We start from the raw sequence: 24,790 nt of genomic DNA, 5'->3' as shown, positions 1-24,790 counted from the left end.
TGCAGCCGGTAAGGGTAGAGAGGCAGGAAGATCAATCAGCAAAGCCTGCAGATACCCCAGTCACTCAGGCTGCAGATAAACCAGACAGCAAGCCCAAACCAGATGGAGAGTCTAAGCCACTGACAGTGGCTCCTGTTACAAGGAAAAAGCACATAACCAAAACTGATCGCCCAGTGAAAGATGAGGATAATGGAGGGGAAGGAACCTCAAAAGATGCAGGGGAAGGAACCTCAAAACCACCAACTGACTCAGGCACAGAAACCATTACTGAGTCCATGTCCATAAAGGACCTTCACAGCCTAAGAAAGGATTACACCCGACGGTCTGATGAATCCATAATAAGTTGGATGGTCCGTATTTGGGATGCGGCAGGTGATGATGTGATGCTGGATGGTGCTGAAGCGAGGCATTTGGGATCCCTGTCACATGATCCAGTGATTGACCAAGCGATGAAAAGGGGGACTGACTCTACCAGTGTCTGGAGACGAGTTTTGACAGGCGTGATTGAAAGATATATGTGTGGAGATGATCTCTACATGCAGCAAACCCCGTGGAAGACCATAGAGCAAGGGATCCAACGCCTGAGAGAACTAGGGGTGGTAGAGGTTGTCTTCGCAAATGACCCAGGATTGAGGAGTCCAGACCGGGCCAGAGTTATTCCATACATGTGGCGAAAACTCATACAACTTGGGCCACCAGAATACGCTTCTGCTTTAGCAATAATGAAACCGGACTACGGTGCAAATGAGACTGTGAAGGATATGGCAGTGAAGCTCCGAGCATATGCAGACTCTGTGCATGGCCCAACACATGCAAGGATCGCAGCTGTGGAAACACATGTGAAGAGAATGGAAGATAAGATGGAGAAGAGTCTCCAGGAGATTAAAGAGTGCCTTCTCCGCGGACGTTCCCCAGAGAGAAGGCACATCCCACGAAGTGAGCTGTGGGATTTCCTGTGTGACAGTGGGGAAAACATGAGGAAGTGGGGTGGACAACCCACTTCTGCTCTGGCAGCACGAGTGCGTGAATTGAAGGAGCGCAAGTCTCAGAAAGGAGGATCTACCAAAAAGGAAGTAGCACCAGTTGCCTGTAGCCAAACTGCCGGAAATGATGGAAAAGACGATGGCATGTCCAATTCCCATGAAGGAACCTCTAAGATACAGGCCCAGGGAAAGAAGGATAACCAGGCATAGAGGGGCCCTGCCTCTAGCCAGGTAGAGGCCAGGGAAAACCGTGTTTTTTGGACTGTGTGGATTCGTTGGCCTGGTACATCAGAACCACAAAAATATGATGCCTTGGTTGACACTGGTGCGCAGTGTACAATAATTCCATCGCAGCATGTGGGGGTAGAATCTGTTTCTATTTCTGGTGTAACGGGTGGATCACAAAATTTGACCTTGGTGGAAGCTGAGGTGAGCCTGACTGGAACTGAGTGGAAGAAGCATCTCATTGTGACTGGCCCACAGGCCCCGTGCATTTTGGGCATAGACTTCCTCCGGAACGGGTATTTTAGAGACCCAAAGGGACTCAAGTGGGCTTTTGGAATAGCTGCTGTGGAGACAGAGGGCAGTAAGCAATTGAACACTTTGCCTGGGCTATCAGAAAACCCGTCTGCAGTCGGCCTTCTGAAGGTGGAAGAACAAAGAGTACCAATTGCTACCTCGACAGTGCATCGCCGACAGTACCGGACAACTCGAGATGCTGTGATCCCCATCCACAAGATGATCCGTGAGCTGGAGAGCCAAGGGGTGGTCAGCAAGACCCACTCACCCTTCAACAGCCCCATTTGGCCTGTGCGCAAATCTGAAGGAGAATGGAGATTGACTGTGGACTATCGTGCCTTGAATGAAGTGACTCCACCACTGAGCGCTGCTGTGCCGGACATGTTGGAGCTCCAGTATGAGCTGGAGTCCAAAGCAGCGAAGTGGTATGCCACTATTGACATTGCCAATGCATTTTTCTCCATCCCTCTGGCAGCAGAGTGCAGGCCTCAGTTTGCTTTCACCTGGAGAGGTGTGCAGTACACCTGGAACCGACTGCCCCAGGGGTGGAAGCACAGTCCCACCATCTGCCATGGACTAATCCAGACTGCACTAGAAAAGGGTGAGGCTCCAGAACATTTGCAGTACATTGATGACATCATTGTGTGGGGGAACACTGCAGCAGAAGTGTTTGAGAAAGGAGAGAAAGTTATCCGGATTCTCCTGGAAGCTGGTTTCGCCATCAAGAAGAGTAAAGTCAAGGGACCTGCCCGAGAGATCCAGTTCCTGGGAGTAAAGTGGCAAGATGGACGACGTCAGATTCCTGTTGAGGTCATCAATAAGATCACTGCAATGTCTCCACCAACCAACAAGAAGGAAACACAAGCTTTCCTAGGTGCCATAGGCTTTTGGAGGATGCACATTCCTGAGTACAGCCAGATTGTGAGTCCTCTCTACCTGGTTACCCGCAAGAAGAACGATTTCCACTGGGGCCCCGAACAGCAACAAGCTTTCACCCAAATCAAGCAGGAAATCGCTCATGCGGTAGCCCTTGGCCCAGTTAGGACAGGACCCGAAGTGAAGAACGTGCTCTACTCTGCAGCTGGGAGCCATGGCCTGTCCTGGAGCCTCTGGCAGAAGGTGTCTGGTGAGACTCGTGGTCGACCACTGGGGTTTTGGAGCCGAAGCTACAGAGGGTCTGAAGCCAACTACACTCCCACAGAGAAGGAAATCCTGGCAGCCTATGAAGGAATCAAAGCCGCCTCAGAGGTAATTGGAACTGAGGCACAACTCCTCTTGGCACCCCGACTACCAGTGCTGGGGTGGATGTTCAAAGCAGAGGTTCCCTCTACCCACCACGCCACCAATGCCACATGGAGCAAATGGATTGCTCTCATCACACAGCGCGCCTGTATCGGAAAACTGAATCGCCCTGGGATTTTGGAAATAATCACAAATTGGCCTGAAGGTGAAAACTTTGGTCTCGCTGATGAAGAAGAACAAGTGACACGTGCTGAAGAAGCTCCACCGTACAACCAACTGCCATCAGAAGACACACACTACGCTCTTTTCACCGACGGTTCTTGTCGCATCGTAGGGATGAAACGAAAGTGGAAAGCAGCCGTATGGAGTCCCACACGACGGGTTGCAGAAGCTACTGAGGGAGAAGGTGGATCAAGCCAACTCGCTGAACTCAAAGCTGTTCAACTAGCCCTGGACATTGCTGAAAGAGAGAAGTGGCCAAAGCTCTACCTCTACACTGATTCATGGATGGTAGCCAATGCTCTGTGGGGATGGTTAGAGAAGTGGGAAAAAGCTAATTGGCAGCGTAGGGGAAAACCAATCTGGGCTGCTGAAGAGTGGAAAAACATTGCTGTCCGAGTAAGAAAGCTGGTTGTGAAAGTCCGCCATGTAGATGCTCATGTCCCCAAGAGTAGGGCTAATGAAGAACACCAAAACAACAAGCAGGTAGATCAGGCTGCAAAGATAGAAGTGTCACAGGTAGACTTGGACTGGAAACACAAGGGAGAGTTGTTCCTAGCTCGATGGGCCCATGATGCCTCAGGCCATCAGGGCAGAGATGCCACCTATAAGTGGGCACGAGACCGAGGGGTGGATCTGACCATGGACAGTATCTCCCAGGTCATCCATGACTGTGAGACATGCGCTGCGATCAAGCAGGCCAAGCGGGTGAAGCCCCTGTGGTATGGTGGGCGGTGGTCCAAATACAAGTATGGGGAGGCCTGGCAGATTGATTACATCACACTGCCTCAAACCCGCCAAGGCAAGCGCCATGTGCTCACAATGGTAGAAGCCACCACAGGATAGCTGGAGACCTACCCTGTGCCTCATGCTACAGCCCGGAACACCATCCTGGGCCTCGAAAAGCAAGTCCTTTGGAGGCATGGCACCCCTGAGAGGATTGAATCTGATAATGGGACTCATTTTAAGAACAGCCTTATTGACACCTGGGCTAGAGAACATGGCATTGAGTGGGTGTACCACATCCCTTACCATGCACCAGCTGCAGGCAAAGTGGAACGGTGTAATGGATTGTTGAAAACCACTTTGAAGGCACTAGGTGGGGGAACTTTCAAAAATTGGGAACAGCATCTAGCAAAGGCCACCTGGTTAGTTAACACCCGAGGTTCCACCAATAGAGCTGGTCCAGCCCAATCTGAATCCCTGCATACAACAGATGGAGATAAGGTCCCAGTAGTGCATGTCAGAGGTCTGTTAGGAAAGACTGTATGGGTAAAATCTGCCTCGAGTACAGACAAACCCACCCGTGGGGTTGTCTTCGCCCAGGGACCTGGTTGCACATGGTGGGTAATGAAGAAAGATGGAACAACACGTTGTGTACCACAGGGAGATCTGATTGTAGTGTGAAATGCTTGTATACCCCTGCTTGCTGATTGTCACTGTCGCTGTTCATATATAGCTGTGTATATATATATATGTATTAATGTGTGTGTAGAATTAGAATATCTTAGTTTGGGCATTGAGCCAACAATATGGGATAAGGGGTGGAATGTCTTGGGGTGACGTTATGATGTGTATCCCATATCGCTGCCTATGCCCAGGAATTAATTTTTGTGCCTTTCTGTGCCTCTAAACTGAGCCTGAGAGGGAGAAGAAAAAACTGAGCAAAACTTTCTCAAAGCAGTTTGCAGCTTGTTCAAGGTCACTTAAAGATAGGAGGGTTTTTTTGGTTTTTTTTTTTTCCAGCCGCGGCAGGGGAGTGAGGAAGCACCCGGCTTGCTGTGTTCCAATCAGCTTTTGGCCAGTTGTTTTCAGTTTCTGGTTCTCCGGAGAGAGACTGAGAGCTGGACTTTGCTTTTCCTTCTCTGGAATTCCGGATTTTTCTCCCTTTGCTACTGGACTGCTTTTCAGCCTCAGAGCACATCGGGAGGACTTTTCGTCGGGCACAGAGGGCCTGGCCCTGGGCCAAGCCCCGGCTCCGAGGAGACCAAAGGAAGGACTCTAACGCTTTCCCAGGTTTTTTCCTCCACAGCAAAAGATTTTACCATTTAACCTCATTTTCCTTTCCCGTGTGTTTGTTAAATAAATAGTTTTATCTTCTTCACTTTCCTTCGAGGAAAATTTATTTTTTTTCCCGAACCTGGTGGGGGAGGGGTGGTTGTGCCTTCTCTCAGAGTATATATTTCTAAATTTGGCCAAACCGGTACACTTTCCCAGCCATGGCTTCAAACATTAGTGCTTTTGTTCTGAGCCTGCACATTATTTTCTCTTACAGGACATGACCAGCCAGCCCAGTTTTTTGCAATGTGATGAGGTTTTTCTTTGTTATATCCACTAATCAGTATCAAGAGCAGCTTGGGAAAGAGAGATTCTGGATGAGCAGAGCCCACTCAAGTTGGCTTTTCAAACTAAGATTTTATTATTTGAAGCAAATTTAGAAGGAAGCCAATCAGCTCCCTCTGGGTGATGGGAATTTTAAAGAACCCTGCTGCACATCTCAAGAATAAATAACTGAAATACAGCTTTTTTTTCCCCTTTCCTTTGGTGATTTGCCTGTTGATTACCTTTTCATTTCCTGGAGACAATTTCTACACCTTCTACTTCCCAAAACCCAAACAAAATCAATCCACCCCCCCAAACTGCAATCATTCACTGATGGGAGAGCGAAGAACTGGAGGCAGCACACGAAGCCTTGTGTTTCTGCTGCCTCTGCTCACAGGCCCAGCTAGAAAAGCATTTCTTTATTTCACTGGGGGGTGGGCTCACTCCACCATCGAGGGAACTGGAAAACACGAGACGTACTGATAAGTGACCTATAAATAGATTTTGGCTTTGCCCAAGTGCTCTGATTTGCAGCGATTGATGTAAATAAGCTCTAGGTTTAAAGCCTGCGACAAACACTACTCTGAAACAGCTTGGTTGTGTAAACAACTGTCTCCATGGTGCAAGAGAGGATGAAATCCACTCCTCAGCGCCCTCCTTGAAAAGCCGGGCTCATGGGTTCCAAGCAGGGCTTTTGCTGTGTGCCATTAGCTTTTGCGTTTTGTGTCCATGCTGCCAAAACCACAGAACCTATATTAGGACTTGCACAGTGGTCCTTGCAATTCTCAAGCATAATCCCATGCAGAAAAGCAGAGAAACACAAGTATTTCTTAATTTTTTTACCTCCAGTTCTCTTATTTGCAACAGGTAGAGCAACTGTACCACGCTCATCTGGCCAGATTGAACTATGTATTCATGCAATTCAATTCTGTACTCCCAGGGGCAATAGACAATGTGCACCCACAGAAAAATATCCATCTGCATCGACAGCAGGGTTCACTATTTTCATGCAAATAAAAACATCCCATCTTTTTCCCTGGTTTATAAGCACATTAGAATTCTAAGTGTGTCTCTAATATTCAACTGCAATTGAAATAATTTAGATCAAATAGTTTTATATTACATTTGACATTGCTCAAAGAGTAAAGGAAAATGCTTTTTTCTTCCTCATACTCTAAATAATGTTGCAAATAGTTTTGAATTTATCATCAGGATAAATGGCATGACTAACAGGCACAGTTCCTACTCAGGGGAAAGCTGCTGACAACACTTCTACATTCTCATCATTCGTCTTAATTCTGGGCTACTTAATATAGAACTCTCTTCAAATGATGCTTTGTCTCCCAGTTCTCTTCTCCTGGGATCACACCTTTCCTGGACGTGCTAAACAAATACTTGGTCATTGCAGGGTTTCTTCCTACAAGGCTTCTGGAGCACATGCCAAGTGCCTTGATGAATAAGTCTCCACAGGCAGGGCAGGAATCCACTTCCTTTCCATGGGACGTGCAATCCCAGCTCAGGCAATTCCCTGTCTGCACTCCTTGGCTCCCATCAGGAAGGGAGTTCACAGTGGGTACTGTTTATTACAGGAATTGTAAATAAAGGTGAACCAACCTGTATAGGAGCACTAGGGGTGCTCACATCAGTCCTCCCTGTTGTGGAATTGCACAAGCTCTTCAGTTTACTTAAAGATATTGAACTGACAAGCTGAAGATCATTCCAAATGTTCAAACAGCTCAAAAATATGAAATTTCCTAAAGCCATGGGGAGGTACCCACAGTGCCAGCAGCAGGCATCTGGTCTGGGAGCAGGGGGAGGGAACCTCACATCCCCATCCCCTTCAAGCATAAGGGCTTGTTTTCATCCACGCAGAGAGACAGAGGACAAGAACTTGTGTCTCCTCCACCACACCTTCTCCTCCCCTGGCAGCACTGCCAGCTGTGGGCAGCTTTTTCCCTGTTGCCAAGCACAGCACTGCTGTAAAGAGCACAAGACTGTCTGAGAATCACTGGGTTTTGCCAGATGGCAGAAAGCTAACAGAGATTGTGTAACATTTGTTTACAGCCTGATAAATTTTACCTTTGCACTCGTAATTTGCCCAAAGAAGTTTTCAGTGGAAGTAGAAAACACGGTACCTCCCTTTCAAACACAGGAACATTTAAATGCTCTTAATCAAGCTGGTATCTGATGCCTAAAAACACCAGTAAAGGGTTCCTTTTAATTACATAATTTGCAAGTGTCACATGCAAACATTTAAATTAGCAATATCAAGTGATTATGCTTTCAGAGAAAACACTTTAAATATAAATCAAAAGGAAAAGCTGAGCATCATCAAAATATGAGGAGACTTAAGCACTGCTTTCAAATCCTCCTTTTTTATTATGTAAGTAACAGTTAAATAATTCCACTTTTCCTCCCACCGTTTGAAACTCTCCTGACTCCAGCAGGATGAAAAAAAAAAAAATAACAGTCTTAAAAAAAGAAATCAGTTCCCACAACTGAAATACTGCCACAAACTTATCAGCGTCTGAAAAATGAGCGAGACAATATTAAGTGTTGCCTAGAAGAATTTACAGCAGCAACAGTTCCTTTGAAACATGCACTTTGCAGTACAGGGACAAACATGGTTCAATGATTAACAGCTCAATTATGAGAAGTTGCAACCAAGGACATCAGAGAATTGTAAAATGGTTTGGGTTGGAAGGAGCCTTAAAGACTATCTGGTTCCAACCCCTCTGGCATGGGCAGGGACATCCACTAGAACAGGTTGCTCAGAACTCCATCCAGTCTGGCCTTGAACACTCTACTTCCCTCAAATTCAAGTTCATTCTACACCATGAGGCAGCCTCAGTTCCCAAGGCACCCCAGAGCCTTGGCCCACTGCACAAACACTCTGAAGGACAGTATGAAGGCAACTCCAAAAGAAATTCTCCTCTTCTTTCAGCCAAAACCAAGCAAACCCAAAGCCCTGCAGCAGTTCTGAAAATGTTCACGCACTCACCTGTAAAACACACACACCACGAGACCTCAACAAGCTCCTGTCCTGCCCTTCCTCCTGCCTCTCTCCAACACCTTGCACGTTTACCCTGGTAGCAACAGTCCACGGCTACAAAGAAAGACTTTACCACTGTTCTAACCAAACATATGTAAGTATTTCTGGAGAAGAAGGTGACATTCTCTCCTACAAAACCAGTGTTGTCCAAGGGGTATGTAAACACAGAGAAGGAAGGGAGAAAACTTCTGGGCTGCAGCTCGAGGCTTCTGGGCATGGAAGCAGCAGCGTGGGCAGATCCCCAGAGCCAGCTTTGGGAGCAAGGGCAGAAAGGGATCTTTGTTGTTAACAAGGCATATCTGGGCTAACTGGGATAGCATAAAATCAGCCTTCCCTCTCAAACTTCCAAATAACCATTTTGAGGTTTACAATTTTTTACCAAAAACCTGCTGCAGAAAACCTTCCTGTGTTGGCTTTGATCTTTAACCCTCTGAAGGGAGTCTGGTTCTCTGCAACAGCCAAAGCAGAGTCTCCCCTGGAGGGCTGGGATCTGCTGCCACAGCTCTATCAACGATCCCCACACACATTAGCTTCTATTTATCTCAACATGCAGGTAACCATTCACACAGACGCTTTAGTTTACCTGAATTCAGTTTTGTCCTTTTTTAAAGCATTTTAACAACATGCAAATTGCAACCATTATTTCTGAGATTAATGTTTCCCCTTTATACCATGACCTTACCTAGCACGGCTGTTCTGCTTCCGCCACTTCATTAGCAAACACCATTTTGAAGCCATTTACACTAAACATTCCCAACTACAGCACACAATTTCTCATATAAATTATTTTAAATGTATTTCATTAATCTTGGAAGAAGGAGGTTAACTCCAAGCGGCAACAACAAAAAAATCTTTGTGTAATTTCAGTTATGGCATTATCAATATTGGATGTGTTTCAGAAAAGAGAAAATAAGCGTGGGGTGCATTGCAAATCAGAGCCACCATCAGTGCAGCTCCCCTGAACTACCAGAACCTTCCACCACAGTAATTTTTTATAAAAATTACTGATAATAATAATTTTTCTGTATTTCAACACAACAGAAAGATCTCCCTTCCTCTGACCTGTTTTTTTAAAAAATCAAATTATTTACCAGTTGCAGTAAACTATGTTTAACACTGTCCTAAGCACCAGGACTGGACACAACTTTCATGAATTCCAACAACCCAGATTGTGATATATTAGTATTTGCAAGTCATACTGGCACTTGTTTCAGTATTCCTTCTGGAAATAATACGGAAAAGACATGTTCTTTTAACAGGTGTTATGGTAATTAACCACCATTGGAAGTCTGGTATGTGGAAACCAGTCTCCCTTGATGGGAATGAGCCCAGACGTGAAGACAACACACAACAGGGTGAGAAAACATCAGCTTCCATCTAGGCCTGATTCTAAACCACACCTCAGAGTTCACTTTGATTCCAGAAGACAACAAAGAAACTGAATAATGCAAAATATCACAGCCAAGAATTTCCTAAGAAACTTCCAGCCAAGGGGATTTCTTCTCCAAAGTAAGGCTATTGTGTTTTCATCCAAATTCTTCCAAATAAGCAGTGTCACTCAGAAGCTCACAAACCTAAACCATAACCATATGGAGTATGTCTTTAAAAGAGCGAACCTGCATTTCAACAGATTGTTGCACTTTACAGATACGCACTCAGGAGCCTTCTGTGTTGTTTGGCAATTCAGGACTGTGGTACCAACTAAATCCAGAGCTACCTGAACTTTAGCGTAAGATCAGCATGGAATCGTCCCTTTCTGCACCTGCTCTTTCTGGGACACACCACAGTCCCAGAGCACTGATACATTTCTGCCAGTATTTCTGGAAGAGTCTTCACAGTTCAGGCTGGTTAATAATTCAACCTACACTTGAGGGGTATGAAGGCAAGATCATACTCAAGAGTAGCTAAGCATGGGAAATGTTTAATTCACCTGCTTTCTTACCCAGCCCCTAAAATAATTTCTGTTCATCAAGAATGATATGTATGTACATTCACAAACAAGATTCGTCTGCAGATCAACCTTCTCAAGAAGAAATACCTGACTTTTGCCATCTATAGCCAAACTGTGAAGGATATTGGACACTCCCAATGCTATTAACCACAGGAGAGATCCAAATGCAGAAAACTGCTCCTAATTCTGTCTCTGTGCAATGCTAGCACAGATCAGCCACATCGAGGAGCAGCTGTGCAAATTTTACTCAGCCAGTGTGTAGCTGTGAAAATGCTTCTCTTTGGAAAGACTCAATCCACAATGCACTCCACAGCAAGAAAAACCTTGCTAAATCATGTATAGCTGTGTATCAGTCTTAACATACCACAGTTTTCACCAGAAATACACTGCTCTTTAGTCTCATGAATCACAATGTGTTGAAAAATGCATGAAACAAACCTTTGGCCCTCAGAAAATGTTGTAGTAGCTCTGGCCTACAGAGAACCATTTTGCTTGCCTGTGCCATGCATTTTGCAGAAACACCCCTGTGGATGGCTCATTAACAGCCCAGGAGTGGAAGAGCATCTGAATTCCCCAGTGGCAACAGCTGATAATTTTGTTTATTTAACTAGGATTAGTTTGGGAGGTAACGGAGCTGAGAAAGCCACAGACAGGCAACTCACACTCAATACAGCTGTAAGGTTTTTTGTTATCACCACAGAAATACTGCCCAGGATTTATTTAAGAATGAAGTATTTGTATGTCTTACTTGGTAGCATAATCCTATTCATAATTAAATAGGAAGGGAGCTTGCTTTGGTTTGGTTTCAGAAACAACCTATGGTATTAAAAACCCCAAACTATCAGATATTTGGACGCACTTGCCTCTACTTTCTTGCACATCCACTGCAGACAAAGCAAAAGAAACCAGTTTCATTTCTGCTTGATGCTTTGGAAAGATGGTAACATGGATTTAACATGAATATACTGATATCACTACCCTGGAATTCCATAGTTTTCTGCTACTTCATAGTTCACATGGACCTCTGGCTATTTCCATTTGCTCTCATTAACAACCCTACCTGTAGCTGAATTTTAAGTCCTGCTCTCATATTCGTAATAAAATGTCTCCCTGTAACACTGGCCTGTGTCACTACAAGGTCTCTGGTGCAGCTGGGGCATGCCAGTGGCACAGCCACACCTTGGGACACACACAGACCAAAAAGCCTCACAGTTCCATCACGAGATCCCAAAAACCCATTGATATGCTGATGATAACAAGCATATCAAACCTTTGCAACTAACTAAAACCTGACAGCTTTCTCCAAACAGCTGTTTGCAAGCTGAGGGATGTAATGACAAATCACCAAGCTGGATTCCAATAAACCAGGAAAATTTTAATCATTTGTTCTTAACAATTGCAGAAAGATGCATCTGCTGTGACATTTTCACTTGAGCCTGTTGATCCTACGTTTGAAGCTTCAGGGTACTGCACTACCATCAGATCTCTCCACTCTACTGCTAAAATACATGCATTAATATTTATGAACTATTTCTAGATGGAGATTATGGCTCCGAAGGAAAGACTAGCAGGGTTCAGTTATTGAGAACCTTTACATTTTCCAGTGAAAAACTTTGAAATTCTTTCCAGACTGAGTGTTCATGACACAGGCTGAATGAAGCAATCCTTATTTTTATGGATAGCAACATTTTATTTATTAGTTTTTGTATTAGTGTTGCACTAGGGCTGTACTTCACAAGACTTTGTGATGTTGGTGCATGTCAAAAGAACACATGGATCTGCAAGGTAACAAACAAATAATATTGGACATTGACAGGCAGTATCAACATCTTAGCATTGCTAAAAGTACATCCAAAATGACTTTGTCATCCCACCAATTTTTAAATTTTGTGCCAGCCACTGAAAAAATGCCATTTGTCAGATTCAAGGTTTATCACGAGTGACAGAACATTGGGGGTTGTGACAGCTGTGGCGGGACATGCTGTCCCAGCTGCACTCTCAGCTCATTAACATCATTAACATTAGTTGTGAAAGCAGGAATAAGACATCCCTGTCCTGGATTGCTGGGCAGCAACACTGGTCATACCAAAAGGGGCAAAGGAGAAAAAATGAAGCGTGCATCTACACAGGTTTATTCAAAAGCATCAGCAGCAGTAGCATTTAAAGCACGGCTTTACCGATAATTTCTGGTGTTTTCAGGAACTCAAATATCACGTATTTAATTGAGCAGTGCCTACCTTTTCAAATTTAAATGTCAAGTTTTAAAATTACAGTTGTAAGATGCCTCTGTGCTTCTTAAAATATGGAATTTCTTATTACAGGCTTTGCACTGTGAACTCTGGCAAACAAAAAGAAGATGGAGGCTTTATAAATACAACAAAGAAAAGTATAAAACCAACCAGCTCAAAAAGCTAGCTGAAACAGTCAGCAAGTAGGAACAAAAAAAAATTAAATCCTCCTGGCAATGATTCATAGTGAAAGCCTTAGAAAAAACCCTGTGCTTTCTGCCATGCCCTGAATGTTAGTAAATCGTGATTCCAACAAGCTGCCCAGACAGGGCTGAGTTACACAGTGGATGACACACTGCTGAAAAGGTCCCAGTTCCCTAAGCATTAGGGGTTCTGAAGAAAATCACCAATTTGGGCCATTGGAGGGTCCAAGGAAAAGGCCCCTCACTCTCAGGGCCCACACTCCAGGCAGAATTTAAACCACTTCCATTTCCACATGAGCACTGGCCAAATATCATACAAAGAAATGCATCTTAACCTTCCTTAATAAAGTAAAACTCAACCTAGACAAAATTTTTATGCAACTCAATCATCATTATGAAAAAAAAAAGCAGTTATGTAAAAGAACAAACACATTTGGGGCGGATGTTTGTGGCTGTTGCTGTTATCCCCCAAGGTGAGTGGGAAGAAGGTGAGCTGCATGCACATTCCATTTTTATTTCTTTTTGGCAGAAATAGAACAGTGCTTAGGCATAATTTACATTTTCTAATTTAGCATCAAGGTTGTTGAAGGGAAAGCAGCGTGCATTTCTATCAGCAGACAAAAATAACAGCAACAGCAGCGTTTGAGACGGGCAGAGCGACAGAACTTGGTGCTGCAGAGGGCAGCAGGTGTGTTGCTGTCCTGTGCCATCCATGGACACAGCTGGCTTTTCCGGGGAATGGACCGAGTGGACAAAAAGTAAAAAACCCAATAAATCTGCCATTTCCCACAGGCAGTCTAACCAGGGTGTTACTGAAGACAACGTCAATGTCCCTGCTGTCAGTCCTGACTCTCAGTCAGAGCCATGGAGTGCAGCAGCAGAGGCAAACACTGCACTCCAGAGAGCTCTGACAATTCAAAAAGACTTGCACATCCTCATTTCCCCCCAAATCACCTGATTTCAGTTAAAGAATTATTTAGACTTTCCTGGTTAGTTTTCCTTTTAGTTCCTGAGCCCACCTAGTTCAGGAAATGCTGCTTTTCCTCTACAGATGTGTTAGAAGGCAGCAAACCTTCCACAGCAGCTTTTGGAGTACAAAACTAAGATAGGTCCAAAATCATCTCACTCTACTTGAGCATTTCAAGAAAACCCACTAAATACAGAGAGGCTGGTGCTGATATTAAAATAGTAGTTGGGGTCTTGGCAAATTTGTGACATTCAAACATCTGAATTCTTTTTCTCTGTAGAGCTTGCTTGTTAAAGTGAGAAAATTTGGGGCAGGGGAGCCACGAGATTTTTTAAAATTGGGGATTACTCTCTAAACACATCTTGGCGTGAGAGTGATTCTATCATTCATAATTTCATCTCCTACAGGTTTCACAGTATATGTTATTTAAAGAAATTCATTTCCTGCTGAATGATTTATGAGGGAAAACAGGATGCTGAGGGAAAACAGACTGATCAAATGCATCAAAAGTTCTCAATATAAGCATTTACCATGGGGTTATTTCCTTCTCCCTGTCAAGTCATCCTGATATTACTTCTCACTAGTAAAAACACTTATATAGTTGCTAAAGATTTTTAGTTTCCATAGAAACTGTTATTGGCTTAAGTAAATACAAGATGGTAAAAAGTGTGACCTCGCCAGTCCTGTGAGCATGTTTGCAGCTTCCAGATTTTCACCACCTGACCATTCATTTCCCAGTATTTACTGGTGCCTGACATTTTTAGCTGCAGCTCCCTTCAAAGAGCACAGACACTCTGCTGAGTGGCACTTCCATGCTTTCCAGAAGGCATGTGAATATTCATAGCTATTCCTATGGCTCCTTGTACCAAAGCACATTTTGTGTTATTTTGCAGACCTCGTCACTGAACTTTACAAGGGAAAAGATGTCTCTTAGTCTGCACACAAAAACCTAGCTCGGGTTACCAGGTAATGTGTGAATAAAGGGAAATAAATCATTGTTTCATCACAACTAATGATTTTCTCCTGTTCTCAAAATTCCTCTTGCTCCCTTTCCTACCTGATTCTAATGCCAACTAAAAAGGCAAAGTCCTGATAATCATTTTATAATTCCTTCACTTCTTTACAAATTTCATTTGAATGGAGGCACTTTTCCTGACATACACAATTAACGTGTCTTTTCTTGTTCCCTTCAGAACATGACTTTCATTTTTCTTCTCATGTAGAGCTCTGCTGCAGTGCTCTGTGCTGCCTGAGATTCTGCCTTTCTACCAAGGAATCAGCCTTTGCATGTATATTGCATTGAGATGGAAAACTCTGTTACCATTTCCGAAAATAGCAGCTGAAGACAGAAGGAGCCATCCCTGACAATGTGCAAAAAGAAGGCGATGCTGGAGCTTCTCAGAAACTCAGGGTCATCTGAGTAGACTGCTTTTCATCTCCCAAGCATCAAGTGCCTTGGTATCCACTAAAAACTCCCTTCTACATCATTAGAAACCCAAGTTCTTGCTCACATGACAACAGCACTGCTCAGGGGCAGCCACAAATTCATTATAGAACCCAAAAGTGTGTTCTCAGCTCATTTTTTGAGCTACCTTAACATGATGACTGTAGGGTGAGAGCTGCACTTCTGTGCCTTCAAGGGAACTTTTGAGGCTAAACACTGAGGGAACGGAGAAAGCAACCAGACCAGCTGGATGAGAAACCCAGGAAGATGCAAAAAACATGCAAGAGCAATCACAAAATATATGGGACTGGACATACAGAAAAGTACTATGAAAACTGAGTATCAACCAAAAAGGCTAAAAGAGAAACCTTAAAACTCCTTGTGCTTCTCAGTCGTTTTTCAGAAATGAAGAATACTCGTGGCAGTGCACTGAATGCAGCATGAGAACAGACTGAGTTTTGGAAACTAGGACTGCCTACAGTCCTCTAAAATCCTTACTTGCTGGTGGCTCTGTGCAGCAGCACACCTCACACATTCTGGTAGCCTACCGTGGGTGAAGTTAATGACACTGAAACTTAGCTTTCTATAAAAACAAAAAGGAATTATGCTTTTTTATTTAATGGAGAAGTTAAGGCTTATTAAAAAAGACACTTATTTCTATCAAAAAGCAGCAGTAGATTAGAAATACACCAAATGAGGTTTAAAGATTCCCATTAAGTTGGTAATGACAACCCATGGGTGAAATCTACTCTCAGAATTCTGAAAAGAGATTTAAAAAGTTGCATAAACTGGCAGAAGTCCCCTAATATAAAAATTGTGCAAAACTATGGGCAGAAGGAGGGGTGGTGGGGTGATGTAGAGAAGATCACCTCAGCCTCTTAGTTTACAGTGAAAACAAGGGGTGCTCCCAGCTGGAAGCAGAGCTGTGAAAAAGAGCCCCTGAAAAGCTTTGGTGAGTATCCTCCATTCCCAGTGCTCTCTCATCAGCCAAAATCCCAGGGGTTTTACTGGAAACCTCTGTGCAATCCCAGCTGCTAGTGCCTGACTTGGAGCCAAGCCTCCTAAAGCTGAGCTGTGGCTCCTCTGTGGAAGTGACGTGCACAGGGCTCTGCAACGCTGCTCACCTGCAGCCGACGGCGCTCCTCTGCTCACCCCTACAACACGCATCAAAGCAAACTGGCACAAATGGCCCCAAAAGCAGCCTTTTATTTCACACCATTTGCAAGATGCCATCAGCAGCCAACCCAGGTGCTGTTTTCCTGCTGCCCACACACAAATCAATGACAAAAAGCGAACTCATTCCCACAGGTGGTGCATTTCACCACCCTGAGAGCCCGGATTTTCTCCTACCCTTCATTTAATGCCACTGCTGTCAAATCTGTAACGTGCTGTAACAAAACCAGCCTTTATGTAACCCAATAAAAAAAAGTCACCAAGGCAGTAGCTACGCATAAATTTTAGCTAAAAACATTTTGTTAGAAGAACATGAATGTCCTCTGTAAAGCGGGTAGCATGTTAAAATAATGTTCTAGACATTGTTAATACTTCATTGCTATTCATCATAGAACCATTAATCATGGTGAACTCATTTGGTATTAATGTGGATGTCATAAAGTACTTCTGTTGCATTTCAATTATAACTCAGCCTTTAAAATGCTGCCAGCACTACATGGAGAGCTTTGAAAACCAAATGTGAATAATCTGTTCAGAGATAACTACAACTGCTTTCTGGCACAGAAAAACAACTTTTTCCATTCCTAATTGCCCTCGGGAGGCTGAGGAGCCCCTGGGGCAGTGCCTGGGCCCAGGGCTGGCTGCAAGGAAGAGAGGTCACCCAGACCCAGGCATATTCCTTCCTCAAGATGAGAGGAGGAGAAACATTCTTTTGGTCTGTTCAACCAGGGCTAAGCAGCTGCGGGGCCACACTTTCCAGCCCCTGGGGATATTTCATTTTTTCCTATCGCTCCTGGGATTCCCTGAGGCACTCTCTTGCTTCCAGAGCTGAGTACTTTGGTTTTTCCTCCGATGTGCTGTGTCTGCCCAAACAAGAACACCAGCGAGAACTTGCATCTACAACCTACTGTCTGTAGAGACTATAAAGGAGTGCACAATCCATCAGGGCAAACCCAAAGGGAGCTGATAGCCTCTCTGATAACAAAAAAAAAAATCCAAACATCTCTTTCTGGCCTCAAGAGGCACTGAAAGAGGAAAATCACGAGCACAAAATACAACAGGGACTCAAACAACTATCAGCCCCTTGCCATCAGGGAAGCCAAGAACTTGTAAGTGTACCTTGACAAACCAAGACTTTTGCTCCTGGGCTGCCAGCACAGCATCCAGCAGGATTTTACACCCAGAATCCAATGACAACGGCTCAACAATCCCGCTTCTCAACAGAAACAGTGTTAAACAAAGAAAAGGCAAAATACTACTACTTAGTGATGGGAACTTTTTTCTTCCTTTCAATTCTTGCATATAATTCCCATTCTTTTTTATCAAGGTCAGCAATGTAACAGGGAAGCACGCAGCAAGAATTCCTACCTTGGGAGCTCTGGCATGTTTTCCGCATCTGGCATCTTTGACAAGGCTGATATCCAGCAGCTCAGTCTCCTAGAAGGAAAAATTGCAACACAAGTTATTATTACATTATTCAAGAAGCCTTGTTGTGTTATCAGTGTCCCACTTCCCCCATCTGTTTGTCCAAAGTGAGATCAGCTTCAAGGAGAGCTCAGGTACACCCAGGCAATTCCAACAGCCATGCTGTGCAGGTCTCCTAGGATATATAGATTATATAGGAGCCATAAGAGTCAAGCTGATTTTCTGGATTGCTAAGTAGCAGGTGCTGTGCTTTTGGTTTAATCTTTTTAATACAATTTTAGCATTTTGATGCTTGTCATAGTGTGACAAAAGGCAGTGTTACAATCAGAAAACCCTGCCTCTGCAATAGAAAACCTGCTTTATTATTGCCAGAACACTTTGAGAAGTGCACATAAACCCCCAAAAGTGTTACATCTATAATGATAACAAGTTTCAACAATTTTAGTGACTCAGTAAAACAACATGCACTTTTTGACAAGCATTTCAGAGTTCATGTGCTACTCTTGAGTTACAGGGTTATACAACACATGCCATGCTTGGAATAAAACTGGCACATGAGAACGGCTTCTGCTGGGCAAATTCCTGCCCTCCCCCACACACACATAACATGAAGAATCCCCTTTCCCTGATTTGAGGATTTGGAAGGAGGATGGACGCTGGAGATGGGAGCAGTGTGACTCCCAGCTGCCGACAGCAGTCTGAAATACTTCAGCAGCAGTGTGACCACACTGCAGGGAGAGCCACACCACTTCCAAGCATTTCAGCCTTCCAGAGTAGTAACTGCAAATGCTGTGCAGAGAACTCGGTATCTTTGTCCTGGACAAAGCCATTACTCCTTTTCTTCTAATTCCAAGGAATAAAGAAAAAAATAAATTGATGGACATGTTATTTCGCCAAGGGTTACTTGGGATCCTGATTTTTATTTTTTTTTTTCATTTTAAGGAACCCACTCCTGCACAGCTTGTGCAGACCTTTGTTTTCTACCAACCAGTTTTCATGTGACTGTACATTCATCACATTCTCCTCTGCCCCCCTCAGGAATCCCAATTCCTCCAGTTCTAATACTTGCTGAAGTCCATGAGCAAATTTTCCCCTCTTTATGTGGCCTGTTTAGGGAAACTCACACTTTTTAGAGGGTTATTTTTTGCCCTTACTTCCCTGAAAGAGTACAAGGGTATCAAATCTTGCCAAGATTTGAAAGAAGCATTGGCAGGGTGATAAAAGGTGGAAATAACCCAAACTCCACCAATATACAGGGCATATGGACACAAGCACTCTTCTGACAGTGTAGGTGGAACTTTAAATAAAAACAGTTTACAATTAATTACAATAAATAAAAAAAATTTACAATTGCAAGCAGGAGGGCTTTGAGTCCTTTCGTGTTAATCCATGTGACCATTAAGATCCTGGCAGGAATGAAAACAATGGAATATGGCAGAGCTACACATGAATTTATCACACTCAGAGCAAGAACTCAGGTGGGAAACAGGAGTTATATTTACCACACCAAACAATACCCACACCCCAAAGTGGTCTCAAGCCCACTGTGAAATGTTCCACAGAAGCTCCAGGCACATGCAGACCATGTCATAAAAATCAGATTTCACCAACTGAAAGGACTAACAACCACTAAAAATAAAGGCTTTAACAGCAAACACATGAGGGAAATTAAATATGCTGAAGAAAAATGGATCTTGCACTGAGATGCTGAGCCACACAGAGTGAATTTCAAAAGCTTATTTTATTTGTCTGGTACTTTGGTTTTAAAAAAAAAGAGAAAACAGCAAACAGAATTAGTAATTTATTCACTTACAAAAGTGCAACTAGACCTTCTGTAACACAAACACAAAAAGACCCTTTTAAGTGGAATAACACACATTAAAAAGGGACACAAGAAAAGGAAAAGGCAATGACCAGCACTCCCAAGGACCTGAACAACCCTGCCTAGTTCTGCATCCTCCCAGATGGAGGAGGATGAGCAGGTATAGGGTTGGTTTGGAGCTTTGACTACTACTTTCAAGCTGCTTGCATGCTACCAAGCCACATGCAGAAAATGTGACCACTTGAGGACCCAAGAAATGGCAAGGGCAGTCTAAGAAAAAGGGGAAAGTGGAATTTTGTGGAGCTACTTGGCCAGCCCAGCTGCCAGGGCTGTAGGAATGGCTGACCCCTGAACATGCACCTCATGGCCTTCCTGCCCTGTTACCTTCCTGACAGAGAACACAGGGTTTGTAATCCTATCCCAGAATCCTTTAGATCCCTGTTTGACAACATCATTTAATATGAGTAAACAAGAGCAGGACCTGCATCCATGGAAGTGCCCCTGTAGGCAGCATTCAGTGGGGTTTAGATAAATCAGAATTCATAATGGGCCATTTCTTAGTACTTTGATTCAAAAAAACCGCCTGGAATTCCCTCACCCCAGGCACTTGCTTTCATCTTTCAAACAACTAATTAAGAGGGCAGAGATCAAGTTCCTTGCAAGTCAGAGGAAATACAACTTCCTATTTCCCTATTGCGAAATGTGGGCCGATTTTTGTAAAGGGAAAATACACTTGAACAGTGGCCAAAGAAATGCCCCATTTCCTGTGCAGCAAAATAGCCCAAGCTGTCCCCCACCTCAGTCAACAGGAGATTTGTTAACGTCTTCCTCCATCCAGGCTTGGAAAATGCACCCTGTGTAGCAGGAGGCACAGAAGCCATAGCAACTGGCGGGAAAGAAAAAAATCCAAACCCTCTGTAAGTCCAACTTTTGCCTGTTTAGAGGCCTCCAGTCACTTCTGCTGAGACTTAGTCCTGCAATAGAGTAACATCTCTTAATGCAAGTGGTAGATCCCTCCAATAATTTCTAATACAAGAATTCCGGAGCAGTGAATTATTAATCCTTCTATGTTTGGTTTCAATTAGCAGCTGAGACAGAGATGCATTCAGAGAGGGCTGCATTGTGCAATCTCACTTTTATGGGTGAGCACACACGCACAAAAGCAATGGATTGTGCAACCCTCAGCGTCTGCTAGAGCACTTATAATTAGACCCATCTGAATTTAATATAATAATACCAATTTATGCCAGCTGAGGACCTGGCTCACTTCTATTTTAAACTGCCCAAAATGATGCCAACTGAGTCATGGTGCCTTGGGAATGTGCTTGTGACATAACCCCAGCTACAAAGCAGGAATCCTCATGGATCCCACTGCACTGGAGAGCCATCGGCAGCAAGGCAGGCACAGAGCAGGATCAGTTGTCCTACAGAACCACCCAAAACTGTGTCAAGGAGACCCAGCAAGAGCAGGTGTGCATTGCCACAGCTACACGGGTTAGTCCAGAGAGCCAACTGCTTTATAGACATCCCTAACAAAAATAATTCCACTCTTCTGCAAGCACTCATTGTGGCTGAGGAGTCGTGTAGTGCACTGACCCCAACTGTTCAACCTCCATTTCCATGTCCCTTCTGGCTGGGTGTTCTTTTTTCCCCCAATGTATGGCACAGCTCTCAGCCATGGCACAGCTCTCAGCCATGGCACAGCTCTCAGCCAGCGCCACTTCGGGAGATGCTCTAACCAATTAAACTCTGTAAACTCATTTTCCACTTAGCTGGAAAACCTGTGGCTTCACAGTTTCAAATCTGAAGAAGAAATTGTGTGCTGAAAGCTTATCTAATTCTTCTAAATACTGCCAGTCAGTCTAGTAGAAGACACAAGACTGCCTTCGAGGTTTGCCCAACACAGTGCTACCAAAATAAACTTTGGAAGACTAAGCCAGTTTTCTAAACAAGCACCATTTAGTGCTACTGGATGGCAACATCTGGTCAAAGTTTTAAAAGGGATAAGGCCAATTTGCTGAAAAAACTCCAAACAGACTCAAACAACATTTTCTCTTGGGAGTAGTTAATCAAAATGAAATGGTACTTTTATATAGTAAGACTATTTTATCATTTCTGAACATGAAAGCGCTGAATATCTCTGGAAGAAAAAACATATGCAGTTCTGTGCTATACTTTATTCAGCATTTTAAAAATGTTGTTTTAAATAAAACCACATGACTACTGTCCTAACAACATGCTAGAAAGAAAATATTAAGATCAATATTTGAAACTGATTGGGAACAATTACAGAATCACAGAATCATTTAGGTTGGAGAAGACCTCTGAGATCACTGAGTCCAACCTTTGACCAAATACCACCATGGCACCAAGTGCCACCTCCAGTCTTTCCTGAAGCACCTTCAGGGATGGTGTCTCCCCAACCCCCTGTGCAGCCCATTCCAATGTCAAATCACCCTTTCTGTGAAGAATTTACAAGTTATGAAGAAATTGCAAGCTCTGCTAAAGAACTACCTTAGGCCCTATAGGTTCAGAGTAAATATGTATGGAAACTCATCAATTTACAGCCATTTATGGAATACACCTCACTCAGGTTTCAGGGATTTTGACAGTGATCCATCAGCCACATTCAGATTAAATTCTCCATGTGAGAGTAAATCCTTAGTGCCAGTTCCAAAAGATTGCTTGCACAGCTAGAGGATGTCATGTATCATTCTTCTGTTAAGAACGTATCTATTTTTCCTTATTATCATTAAGACTAAATTGAATGAAACACAGCAATTTGTCTTCTCATCCCAAAGGAAAACCGTGGAGGACTGGCGAGACTGATTTAACAGAAACCTGCACCGACAGCTACAGGTAGGAACAGCAAGGTTGTCAATGACTGTAACTGGAGCTGTGCTAAAGTAGTGCTGTGCTTCCCCAAAAGTCCCATTATATAACTGGTAAGCTGCATCCCACTAGAGAGAAAGAGTCCCTGAAGAAGCTGTCTCCATGCTTCCTCCTGGCAGCACACAATTCAATTATCAGGCATCAAAATTATGGGCTGTGTCAATAAGGCAGCAGCAGAACAGCACGTACACCTCAAATCAACAGGAGAACTCTCCTCAACAGCAGTGAAGTCTTTTTCTGCACAAAGTATTTTGTTACCTTCCCATCCATCCTTCTCAAAGAAAAAACATTAAAAATTTTTTCATCAGTGCTAGATTTGCCAACCTGCCCAAAACAACCAGACCTCCTTCTAGCTCCTTGCAGGTGATGGATAAAGCAGCAGCGAGGCACTCAAAGGATGGAACAAAGGCTCAGGTTAAGCTCTTATATTCCTGGAGTAGCCACTGACTTCTCAAGGGTCAATTAAACACACAAAATTTTAACTTGGTTAAAGTGGCTTCTGAATTCTCCACGTTCTAAACATCTCTTACAAAATTCAAAGCCCAAAACAAATCCACCATCCTGGCACATGAAATGAAAATTTGGGTGAGAGGCACAGCTGTTGCTGATGGGCAGGAGAGACAGAAAACACTCTGCTGCCTCCACAGCTTCATTCAAAAATCACTTATTTTCCAGCTGTTCCTTTCTGGCCAATGAGCACGGGCAGAAAATCACTGCAGCCTCATCCACACCAGCCCCATTCTGAGCATGAGGCCGGGCACATTTCACCACACACTCAGGGGAATTTCCAAACCCTCAGAGAGGAGGGTCCAGCAGAGGGGACTGTTTGTAGTCAGCACCGCTACAGCTCCCCACGGGGTTCAGGGGGCATTGCTGCCATTTGTTCTGTTACCTGCAGTAACAAAGGACATCCCCTGAGGGTGACACGGGACATCTCCCAAGGCAGGGAGTGACAGAGATGGAAGAAAGGACAGATATGTGCTCCTCTTACACAGAGCAGCACTTGGAAAGCAAGAAGTGATGGGTTTAAACACTGCCTTGACCACATGGCTCCCTAGGCCTGGACTAGCATTTCTGAACAACTGGCAAAACCATGGGGCTTGGTATTACGGGGAATGGAAATTTTTCAAAAAATCACTTGAACAGAATGAGAACAGAATGATTTCTTACTACCCAAAATGTATTATCTGTAAGTTTGAACTTGTGCTAAACTTTACTGGGTGGTCAGTTATTCTTAATTCCAAAAGACTTGAGGGATCTTAGCATCACAAGAAGCAGCATCTATGATTTGACTCAGCTGCTCTGGGAATGAGCTCCAAACACCTTGTAAGGTTTCCTGGCACTTCAAGAAGAACCTGCAAGCAAAGTTGCATGACATCCCTTCTCTGCAAGGCCATTACAGGAGGCATTCCTATGGAAAAATAAGCCCCAATCTGAAAAATTTTGGCTATCTTAACAGAGTCTCTCAATGTGTCCCTGGAGTTGTAAGAACAGCAACATTTTCTAGTACAGGGAAAATGATCTGTGGTTTACATAAAGCATAAAACATTGAGCTATTAGGAAAAAAATGAGAAGAAATTTTCATGCTAAGTGCCCTTTTAATAATGAAAATGAAACAATTCTTCTGCAGCTATGCATAGAGTTCTTTGCTTCATTAAAGGAAAATTTCATTTGCTTGGATTTACAGAAGCTGTGGCTGAGCAGTCTAGAAACTGGCACAGAGATTTAACAATACAAATCTTAGTGCAAAGGAACAGGAAGCAGAAGAACACAGTAAAGATTTGCTGCCTGCCTCCATCCCAGCAAATTAACCAGCACAAATAGGCAAAGGACACGGGGAAGACTCAGTGTGCTATGATCAGCCATCACCCCAGGTGATGCACTGGAAAAAATTCCATACCAGCTAAGACTTCAGCCATGCTACAGTTCTAATCCGAAGTCACCAGCGCTTGATAGAGTATAAGCTCAGCCTGGTATGTAAAAACAATTACTACCTCTTAGTAGTCAGTGTCAGTACATGCTCAAAAAAGCCACAATCCTTAATCTTACAGCCTACACACACAAGACAATCAGTGAATGAAAGGAGCAATGGGTTTGTGAAGTGATCTCCCAGCAGAACAGAGGAAAACAGTGGCAAAACTGGAGAAGTACCTCCCTATCCTAATCCCACACCCATTAACATGGCGACTCCTTGTCCCACTGCTGCCTTTGCCAGTGCTCTTCCTTTCCAGGAAAGGCTCCACCACAAGAACACTCAAACCCAGAAGTTTCTCATCCAAACAACTTGGATCTGTTGCAGCTGGCAGTGGGAACTGTATGGACAGGAACACCTTGAATGTACCTAGTTG

The 24,790-nt window shown here is 43.8% G+C and overlaps 1 protein-coding gene across 7 annotated transcripts in view; it reads right to left on the bottom strand.

Annotated features, from left to right (window-relative positions):
* PLCB1 (phospholipase C beta 1) overlaps window positions 1–24,790 on the bottom strand; it is a 382,634-nt gene that overhangs the window by 233,202 nt on the left and 124,642 nt on the right. For all 7 annotated transcript variants that reach the window (XM_069008957.1, XM_069008960.1, XM_069008958.1 and 4 more), the window contains one exon: window positions 17,672–17,740. In XM_069008957.1, coding sequence (XP_068865058.1) covers window positions 17,672–17,740 — 69 coding nt within the window. The remainder of the gene's footprint in view (window positions 1–17,671; window positions 17,741–24,790) is intronic.

Source organism: Aphelocoma coerulescens, chromosome 3 (genome assembly GCF_041296385.1).
Source record: "Aphelocoma coerulescens isolate FSJ_1873_10779 chromosome 3, UR_Acoe_1.0, whole genome shotgun sequence".
NCBI classification, from domain to species: Eukaryota; Metazoa; Chordata; class Aves; order Passeriformes; family Corvidae; genus Aphelocoma; species Aphelocoma coerulescens.
The sequence above is the reverse complement of the archived record's forward strand: the minus strand, read 5'-3'. Positions and strand labels throughout refer to the sequence as shown.